Source organism: Saccopteryx bilineata, chromosome 1 (assembly GCF_036850765.1).
Source record: "Saccopteryx bilineata isolate mSacBil1 chromosome 1, mSacBil1_pri_phased_curated, whole genome shotgun sequence".
NCBI lineage: Eukaryota > Metazoa > Chordata > Mammalia > Chiroptera > Emballonuridae > Saccopteryx > Saccopteryx bilineata.
The window spans coordinates 361987183-361997304 of NC_089490.1; the positions used below are offsets into that span (position 1 = coordinate 361987183).

Sequence of the window (10122 nt, forward strand, 5' to 3'; positions counted from 1 at the left end):
TGGGTCTGGGCCACCACGCTTTGCTCATTCTCTGGCAGGCACAGACAACTCTAAAAATATTCTCTAGAAGGGACTTCTGAGGGTTAGATGTTGGCATCTCTATTTCTGCAAAAGAGATTGGCCTGCAAAAGAGAGTGGGACTTAGCATCAGCTGTGGTCAAGTGCCCAGTAGACTGAGTCAAATTTGAGGGCTCTGTGAAGAGAGTCTGTATCTCCCATCCTTCAGACAGTCTTCTTAACTGGTTTAGCAGAAGAGAAAGCAGTGTAAAGATATATATTTCTAGTACAAACTCTAATAGGGAAGGGAAAGCCATCAAGAAGTGAGGACCCTAGACAAGTTCAGGGCTTTTAGCAATTGGTTGCCTCTTTTGGTGGAGTTATAGGATAGTCTGAGAATTGGAGTGATTGCAAGTCTTTAAAAGAAGTAGGTAAACTCAAGATTTCCTTCTAAGTTCTATACAGTTAGATGACTATCCCTCTTGGGTCCCAGAAAAAATGGGAGGGATGCCATAATGAATGATAAAACTCTCAGCATCCTTCCTTCTTCATTGGTTTATACTTCCCTATATCCCCCACCCTACTGATGATCCACACTGGAAATTGGAGGAGTCCTTTTAGGGCAAATGAGAAACCAAGAGAAAAGACTTATAGTTATTCATATTTAGGGTGCCCTTAAGAAAATGGTGAGGTTGTTTCTCATCTAATCACTTTATATTCAGTCTCACTGGTGGACAACTCTGCCATCCCCATCTTCCAATAAACAATTTATGACCTTCCTCTTAAACATAAACCAGCAGCCAAGGAGAACTAGAAATGTGAGGATAGTCTATAATAGGAGAACAAAACAAATCTATGCTTAACAGCTTCAGAGAGCTAAGAGAAGATGTTCCACCCATTAAATAAAAACAAGAGTCCATAAAAAGTAACACAGAATTAAAAATATATATATATAGCCTCTTGGAAATTAAAAATATGATAAAAATAACAAACTTCAAAAGTTGTAGTAACGGAACTCTGTTTTCCCTAAAAATTTAAGATGACCATTTTGAAAATTTAAAAGTAATTACATAAAACGGTTACTCCAAGCATCAAAATATCTGAGATTATTCAAAAGCTGAACATATTCCTGGGAAACTGTTCTCTGTAAATTCTTATGCTAGTTTAATTGGAGAGGTCTTGAAGCTCAGAACAGTTCCAGGGAAATAAAAATGTAATTTTCTTGGGTTAGGAAGCAAATTATTTTATTGACTTTGCCTTCCATCACTCACTAATATAATACAAGGATGGGCTGAGGAACACTGCCTTGTTTTGCTTTTCAATTTGCTGGAGAAGAGTAAAGAAACCCTGGGTACTTTCTCTCATATTAAATTCCAGAAAGTTTTTTTGCTAGGACTTGGATTTCTTTTATTAAATAAATAAATAAATAATAGGCACATCTTTAAATGAAGGATTGCTTTTCCATTTAATGGATCTAAATTGGGTCTGCAGCCCAACTGAACTTGGCTGTGAATTTACTGCTGACTCTTACTGTAATGAACCCATAGAACTGTTCATTCATTCACCCAAGCATTTGCTCTGCACCTACTATGCGCCAGACACTGTGCAAAGACACTTAGTGGAAGAAGATCAGGTCAGTAATTCTGGGTGCATCCGAGCACCCAAGACTCCAGAGAGCAGAACCAGCTATATTTGTGTTCCGACAGATTCCCGGGTTGGGAGTGTACTCTTTCTTGTCAAAGGGCAGGGTTCCTAGTCTCCACGACCTTTATAGAAATTTGAGCTTCCTTTTCCCCAAACAAGAACACTACGCGGGGTTGTCCCCGCCTCCCCGCCCCGCCCCCTCACCTCCTTGCGTCTTTGGAGCGCAGTACGTAGCCAGGGATCTTGCGCCCGCCCGCTCCGTGGCAGCACAGCTGTCGGTCCCAACAGCCCAGAAAAGTCCTAGCGACATCGACAGAGGCTCTGGAGAAGCTGCCAGTTCTCCAGCGCTCAGCCCCAGGGGTTCAAAGTTTCTCCCAAATTCATATTTGTGGGTCTCTGGGGAGGCCAAACCCCAACCCGACACCTCCTGCTCTCCCCGCCGGCTTCTGCACTGAGAGCGTCCCTGTTAACTCGTGGAGGCCTTGGGCCTTCGGGTCTTAGTACCTGCCCGCTCTGCTAGACCTAGAGACCGTGACGGAGGTCTGGGAATAGGCGGTGTAGAGGGCAGAAGCGTTAGCCGGGTAGTGCCTCCCAGCTGTGCCTTTTCATTCAGCAGCCCCTTTCCGGGGTCAGAAATGGGGAAAGGGACGCAGAAGTCTCCCCTCGTATTTGCAGGGCTTTGGGGGAAGGGCGTCCTAGTAAGGGCCCCTTCCGTGTTTCTGGTTGTATCCAAAAGCGAGTTCAGTACTTTGGGCGCAGAGAGCCCTTCCCACTATTAAAGAAGAACATCTCAGGGAGCAGCGCTTCCTGATACAGGGTGATAAAGGTCCAGGGAGTCCTCCTGCCCTGCTTCCCGTCCGCTACAGGCCTCAGCCACGTTTCACGTGTAGAACAGCGTTCCTGGAAGTAGGGCGACTCTGGCCCGAGCAGCTTTTGGAAACTCTGCCGGACACAGAAAAAGAGGCCCGGAGGGCCTCCCCTGAAGTCCTTTCTGACCCGCACAAGCGGTAAGAACCAACTGTGGGGATCCCACGAGCCTCTGGTTACACCCTCCCTGCCCTGCATCCTTGGGGAGGCTTCCTGAGCTCTGGAGGGTCAGGTGGGCCCGTTGGTGGCGCAGCCCCTACCGTGTGCAGGGCTAGTCTGAGGTGCAGAGAGTGGGTGGCGCTCCCTCACTTCTTCCGCATGGCCTCTACCTCCCAGCCCATTCCATGGACTTAAAATGGGAGAGGCGGAGGCCGTGCGTGTGGATGTGCGTGTCTCTATGTGTGTGCTTGGGAGACAGGGTGTCCCCCTGTGCATATAAAACGTGCCTGTTTCCCAAAGCAGAAACTCATGAGGTTTTTTTTTTTTTTCGGGTCCTGCTGAAGTTGGTTTGGGTGGGTGTGAGCGCACATTTGCAAACAGGTTGTGAGGCCGCGTCTTTCTCAGAGTGCTGGCTTATCTGCAGGGTCGGGGGTGGGGTGGGGGGCTCGGTGCGTGAATGCGACTGGCAGGGAGCGTGGCTGGGGTCCAGGCACAGAAGTGCGGCACTTGAGCCTACCGGGAAGCGTGAGTGCGCACACCGGGCCATCTGGAGCCGAGGGGCGCGTGTGTGAGGGTGCGTAGGGCTCCTTGGGGCTAGGAGCGCTCCCTCTCCTTGGTGGGTCGGCGCTGGACGTCTGCCCGCTTTGCAATCAAGCGCTTCAGGAAAAGTGGCTGTGGGGCGAGCCAAGTAGACCCGGACATAGGCTGTCCCCCGCAGCAGCTCGGCAAACAAGCCAGAGGGGCAGGGCAGCTGTGCATACTAACTGGCGCTGCAGTGGAGGGTCCTGGGTTAGCAGGATGCTGAACTCCCATTCCAGGATTAGGTCGCTAGAAAGGGATACTTAGCTTCTGCAGGGCAGTGCCAGTTTAGTCCCTTCCCCAGTCCTCTCATCCACTTCTCTCCGTCCCAGAGAAGTGGAAAGAAGGAAGCCTGGCTGTCAGACTGGAAATAAAACTTCTTTTCGGGACTCAGGGCGCAGGGGGTGGGGATGTCATAGGATCACCCCAGGTGGTCCAAAAAGATCTATCTTTCAAGGCCTCTCTCTCCCATCATACCCCTCCTTCGCCGTGGGCTGTTTCAGCTGAATTGCCCAGGACTATTGTTCAGCCCCCCTGGGGGTCCAGGCGGCCCGGCTGGGGGCCGTACTGGCGGGGCAGGAGGGCGTTGCGAGGCAGAGGCCAGAGTTCAGGCACCAAGAAAGTGAGAAGCTCTGGTCTCTCACTTTTGGTGACGCCAAACTCCCTGATTTGTCCCTACTTTCTGGACGTCGAAGGCTCTCCACCCTCTCCCAGCCCTCAAGCTCTCCAAGCAATGACCTCACTGCCAAAGACAGTCTGAGCGGATGGCTCCGCTCCCTAACGGGCCGGTGCGGGGAGCCGGAGCAATGACGCAATCGGGGCTGGGTCGGTCCTGGCCACTTTGGATTGGCCGCGCCGGCTCCTGGGGACCCCCCTCCCACTATCACTGGAATAAGAGCCAAGAGCTCCGCAGGGAAGACACCCACAGCGGGAGTTGTGTCCATTCGTGTGGACCGGCCGCTTGGACTCTCCTGCAACTCAAGTCTCCAGGTGAGGAACTTCCCACTGCATTCTAGTAACTTGCTGCTGGATTAGTTTGTCCAGTTTGCTCCATCTGCCTGCCTGCCTGCCTGCTTGCCTTTCCTTTGCTTCTCGGCCCAAGTACAGCCAGGTGCTCCTAGCTCTCTGTTCCTGTCGGGAGAAGGTGGGGCGGCTGGAGACGTCAGTGCATTTTCTCCTAACTAGCACCAGTGGAACCCCAAGCACCCCAGGATCGGAATCCCCGCGAGCCCAGAGAGGCGGGTCTGTGGCCCCTGCGTCGGTGGCCGTCTGCGTGCCAGCATCCTGCTGGAGTTTGGTCTGGGAGTTGCCTTGCGCGGTCTGGGTCTGTGTCCTCCGGGACCACATTTGGTTCTCAGGACTTGGAAGCCCGAACCTTCCTCTGAGGAACCTCCAGCCAGAGAGTGCCCGGGGGCATTGGCGCGAACCAGAACAGTGGGCTCAACTCGGGGTGCTGGCGCCCAGGACCTGCTGCTAAACTGGGTCCCTGTGCAGCCCTGAGAGACCAGTACTTGGCACTTTAAAACTTTTCCCCAAATCCAAACCCACAGCACTCTTTTCCTATTTACTTTTCCCACTTTCCTCTTCCCGGAGTTTGTGGGAAGTTCAGCTGAGGGGAAGGTGCAGAAGGCAGGAGATTTTCGCTAGCAGGGTGGGTCCGCTCCTGGTTTCTGCACAGGACAGAAGGTGTGGGTTTGTGTGCACGCGCACGTTTGTGGTTGTCTCTGGCTTCTCATAAAACAGAACCAGAATTCTCCCATCCTTACCCCAGAACACTTGTTTCTGCTCTACCAAGCCATTCACTAAAGTGCATCTTTTGAGATTCACAGCAGCTCATCTGGCAATTGAACAGAACCCAGGCATGAAGGGGTGAGGGTAACCTGGCTGAAGACACAAGGCAGTTGTGGCAGAGGCAGGACTGGAACCTAGGTCTGGAGGCTCCAGGCCATGCTTGCTCTTGGTATAGCAATAACATTATTCTCCCTTTACAGAGAGGCATCATGGGCCTGGGGAAGTCCTCCCCCTTCTTGGCTTTCAGCGTATTGGTCCTGTGCCAGGCAGGCAGCCTCCATGCAGCGCCACTCAGGTGAGACAGCCTGAAGCAACTAGCCACTGGGATCAGACAGTTCTGTGCCTCTGAAGTCACAACAGTGGAGGTTCCCAGTGAATCAACACCCTCAGGTGGACACTGGCCTCAAGCCCCGTAGGCTAGGCATGGGGGAGAGAAGGGCACATTTTCAGGGCAAGCGAGCAGGAATCCTGACGGCTTATCCTGGGGAAGGGCCAGACAGAAACTCAGAGCCTGAACTGGGTTTGCTTCCCCTCCCCAGGTCTGCCTTGGAGAGCCTCCCCAGATCTGCTTTGGAGAACCTCCCGGATCCCGTTGTACTCAGTGAGAAGGAAGGGCGCCTCCTACTGGCTGCACTAGTGCAGGCCTATGTACAGAGGAAGGCCAATGAGCTGGTGGAGCAGGAAGAGCAGGAGCAGGAGCAGGAGGCAGAGGACTCCAGGTAAGGCTCCTCACCCACTGTAGCACATCCAGGAGGACATATCCCAGACATGTAGACATGTAGGAAAAGCAGCATGTGGCCAGGAGCCCAGCAGGCTGTATTTCACCAGGTGTGTGGCCCAGCCATTCTCATGCTCCATGGAGGACAGAGGTCCAGGGGCACCTGGAGGGAGTGTGGTTAGACACATTTAAAAGATCCATTCCTGAAAGCTGTGAGAAAATGAAATGAGGAGGTGTGGGATCATTTTCTCTGGGAATTGGCCTTGCCCTACTGAGACTTCCCAGCACTGGATGAATTAAGACTGGTAAATTGGAAGCCTGCAGAAGGACCCAGTATATATCAAGATGGTTTAGAAATTTAACCTGTGTATGTTGTTTTCTTACAACTGCAAGGACCCTTCATTACAAATTTGCAAAGTGAAGCCAAAGGCCTTACAGAGGGTGGGGTCAGGTAGAGCAGTGTCTGAGGTGGGTCTGGGGCCTTTACATGCGTAGGTTCTGTGGAGATGTGTCTGTTGTTGTGCTCCCCTGACTCTGTGCGCCCTGAACTTGGAGCACACACCTGCCCCTGCTCTGACCCTGGCACAGCAAGGCAAAGGCATGAATTGCCCCTGCATCTGCCCTGAGAACCTCTCTGCAGAGCATGAAGGCCTGAGCAGCATGAGGAAGAGCCAGGACTGGTTATTCCTTCTCCACCACAGCCCTGGACCACACTGCCCTGACTGTGCAAATGTCTGAGTTCTCCTATGGAGGAAGTGTGAGCTGCCCTCTTGCCTGGCCCTCCCACCCCTGCTTGAAGTGACCCCTCCCTGGTCTAACCTTCTACATAACTGCCCGCTGGGACCGCCCTGCTGCATGGTATTGTCTGCCATGTCTTCTCCCTGCAGCCTGGACAGCTCCAGAGCTAAGCGGTGCGGTAATCTGAGTACCTGTGTGCTGGGCACATACTTGAAGTACCTGAACAACTTTCATACGTTCTCTGGCATCGGCTTCGGGGCTGAAACACCTGGCCAGATAAGGGATCTAGCCAGCATCTTGGAGAAGGACCACTACCCCAATGTTGGGGTGCCCCAGAATTCCAAGTGAAATCCTTCCACTCCTTCCTGATTCCCTTTCTTGCTTTCACTGATGAACTCAGTGCATGCAGATTTCGCTCTTCAAGCTGGTGTTGCTGGCTTTGCTATGACAGAGAATGTTAGGGACCTCAGGCTAGAAGACTCGAGAGTGGGGCTCAGACCAAGTTAGAGATAAGAGGATGAGAGAAGCCTCTTGAGGTCCTAGAGGATATCATGGCAGAGCCCTCCAATTCCTGCGTTATTCCTCATGTGTCATCCTTGATGAATAAATCTATTTTCTAAAAGAATTTACCCTGTGGTGGTCATTACTATGGTTCCTGTTCAAGGCTTGAGAGTACCCAGGGCCTATGTTTAAAAGTAACTTCAGCTGCAGGATAGCTGGATATAGGGCTTGGTGAGTGATCCCTGGGAGCCAGCTCCAGCATCAAGAACAGGTGTGCAGAGGAGAAGGTAAGCATTTCTGGTAGAGGAGCCTGCGAGCCCTGTTCTCTGAGCCTCTTCCAGGTAAGACTCCAGGGAATTTTTATTTTCCCATGGAAAGTGGTTTTGTTGGTGCTCATGGCTGGGGTTTGGCTTCTGTGTGCTTCTTGCGTGTCCTGGGGTAGGGCTGGGCCTTCGCTGAGCACTTCCTCCAGGTCCCAAAGGGATCCTATGTATGGAACAATAAATGCAGGGCTTCAGCACATGTTTCAGGGTTAGGAACAGGGGTTTTTCATGAAGGGCTTCTAGCAAAGGCTGCCAGGCTATTTCCTCTAATAGCTTTGGTAATTGCATTTAGGAGAAACACTTATTCTTAAGTGGTATGTTGAAGAGCTACAGTTCTCTTTGGGAAGGTCCCATGGGATTGGCTCCTGACTCCAGCCTCTCACTAACAGGCTTTCTCTTCTTTCTCTATCCTTTAAATCAGTGTCACTGCCCAAAAAAGAGCCTGCAACACTGCCACCTGTGTGACCCATCGGCTGGCAGGCTTGCTGAGCAGATCTGGGGGCGTGGTAAAAAGCAACTTCGTGCCCACCAACGTGGGCTCTGATGCCTTCGGCCGTCGCCGTAGGGACCTTCAGGCCTGAGCCGCTAAACGACCCCAGGAAGGTGACTGACTGCTCTTGTACTGTTGGGTGGGAGGGGAAGGGATATGGAGGGTAACATCCATATTTTGAAACCCACTGGACCTGGTAGGTTCTTCATATCCATCTCTCCAATTGCGTTCTTCCTCCTGAGGTAGAGTTCCTTCTACATGTTGGCTTGAATCAGAGCACTAGAGCAGGCTGCAGAGATGCAAGTTCATCTTTCTGAGAAGAGAAGCGAACAAGAAAGTACTTGCTGAATTCTGAAAGGGGGGGAGGGCCCTGTGAACCTTAGCCAGCGCTACTCCTCATTAATGAACCCAGATTCAAAAAGCCCTCACCCTTGGCCAGTGTTCGCAAGTTCAGTTCAGAGGGCTGCAATCATAATACTACTGCTCTTGTTCATAGCGACTGTGGAGTTTTTTAAATTATCATTTGTTTTAAAAACCTGCTTACATCTCATATCCATAATTTGTAAGTGCTGTTTAAGTTAAAGAAGCACTTCTGTAAATTCATGTTCTTTTTAGTGATGATTGTGTTTATTCCCTTCTTGATCTTCTTATTCTCCTAGTTCTCATTTTTCTTCTCCTCTTTCTCCTCCTTCTCCTTCCCCTTCTTTTAATTTTTTTTTCATCTCAGGTTACCATGAAGCTGAACTCACCACTTCTATTCATTTCTGTTGACAACAACTTGGTGAGAAGGCCCATGGAAGATATATATGTTTGCATCCTAATAGATACCAAAACAAAAGCACCCTTGTCTCTCAAAAGGAATGAAATTGAATGCAAAATAAGCTAATTCTCTAATTTGTTGTGCACCCTTTTTATATTCAGTTCTATGTGCAGTAAACGTGATGGCATCTCTCATCAGCTTATCTGGTAGCAAATAGGTTTTTTTTGAGAGCTCTCCTGTTGACCGTGACAGCTTTGCCACACCATAGGGGGACACGGAATCCCTGCCTTCTGTGACCTCTGGGGTGATGCTATGCCTTGTTGTCTGAAAACCTGACTGTATAATTCGTTTAAGGAAATGTCGACATTGTGCCATTTGTGAACTTCATCAGGATTAAAAACATATTTTGGATATATGTGTTTCAAGACCCTGGTGGTTTATTTTAACTTGCTTTCCTATGTAATAATAATAATAGTTGAAATTCTTTGAATGCTTACTATAGACCAAACAATGTCTGGTGCATAGTAATGAAATAATTTAATTCATTTAATGTTCATGACAACTTTATGGAGTAGATACCATTATTATTTCCACTTCGCATCCTGCGGAAACAGAGGCACTGAAAAGAGAAGTTCCGGACCCCACAGACTCAGGTGTTGGTTTGCAGAAGTTACTGTTGAAACCACTGCACGGTAGGCTTCTCAACAATGGCTCCTGATGTTTTCCAGAGACCTGTGAGCCGTTCTTTGATCTAACTGCTTCATATGTGGTAGACCATCAGATTTTGAAGACAAATGGGAACAACCTAATATTTATTTAATAAAATGGATCCCTTGTACCCCTTACTTTGTGCTACAGGGTGAATTTTTCTGTCCCCTTCCCACAACCCCTCACCAAAATTTGTATGTTGAAATGTAACACTAAAGTGATGGTATTAGGAGGTGTGGTGATTAGGTCATAAGGGTCGTCCCCTCACCAGTGGGATTAGTGCCCTTAAAAATGAGTCCAGGGAGAAGTCCTGGCTCCCTCCACTGCTGTGTGAGGTCACAGTGAGAAGACTGCTGTGAATGAGAAGTGGCCCCCACTAGACACTAAATCCACTGGTGCCTTGATCTTGGACTTCCCAGCCCCCAGAACTGTGAAAAATAAATATTTGTTGTTTATAAGCTATCCAGTCTGTGGTATTTTGTTATAGTAGTCCGAATGGACTAAGACACTTACTTGGCTTCAATAATCAATTTATGGTCAATGTTATTACGTCTATGTGCCATCTATCTCCCCCATCCCGTGTATTATTACATCAATACCTCCATAACTGTTTCCCACGTATCTCTAAATGGGAAGTGCTCTTTAAATATAACCACAATCCCATTTAACAACTAAAACAAATTAACGGTAATTTCTTAGTTGTTTAATATCTCACACCTTATATCAGGGGTCCCCAAACTACGGCCCACGGGCCGCATGCGGCCCCCTGAGGCCATTTATCCGGCCCTCGCCGCACTTCCGGAAGGGGCACCTCTTTCATTGGGGATCAGTGAGAGGAGCACATTGA

At 49.7% G+C, this 10122-nt stretch overlaps 1 protein-coding gene across 2 annotated transcripts; it reads left to right on the forward strand.

Annotated features, from left to right (window-relative positions):
* Positions 1-4145: 4145 nt before the first annotated feature.
* Positions 4146-9412, forward strand: LOC136320690 (calcitonin gene-related peptide 2-like). Of its 2 annotated transcripts, XM_066253851.1 has the most exons (5): positions 4154-4236; positions 5238-5332; positions 5577-5756; positions 7739-7920; positions 8535-9412. In XM_066253851.1, exons 2-4 carry the CDS (start codon positions 5247-5249, stop codon positions 7896-7898), a joined length of 426 nt encoding a protein of 141 aa, XP_066109948.1. In that variant the 5' UTR covers positions 4154-4236; positions 5238-5246; the 3' UTR covers positions 7899-7920; positions 8535-9412. The 2 variants fall into 2 exon arrangements, with proteins under 2 accessions (XP_066109947.1, XP_066109948.1); XM_066253850.1 differs by lacking the exons at positions 7739-7920; positions 8535-9412 and adding an exon at positions 6643-7061 and having other exon boundaries at positions 4146-4236.
* The last annotated feature ends 710 nt before the right edge of the window (positions 9413-10122 follow it).

Bases quoted from the DNA above. Each gene is read 5' to 3' on its own strand.
- LOC136320690 (XM_066253850.1), top strand. From the start codon at position 5,247: ATGGGCCTGGGGAAGTCCTCCCCCTTCTTGGCTTTCAGCGTATTGGTC. The intron at 5,333-5,576 runs GTGAGACAGCCT...TCCCCTCCCCAG, and splicing joins CTCCATGCAGCGCCACTCAG to GTCTGCCTTGGAGAGCCTCC. The intron at 5,757-6,642 runs GTAAGGCTCCTC...TTCTCCCTGCAG, and splicing joins CAGGAGGCAGAGGACTCCAG to CCTGGACAGCTCCAGAGCTA.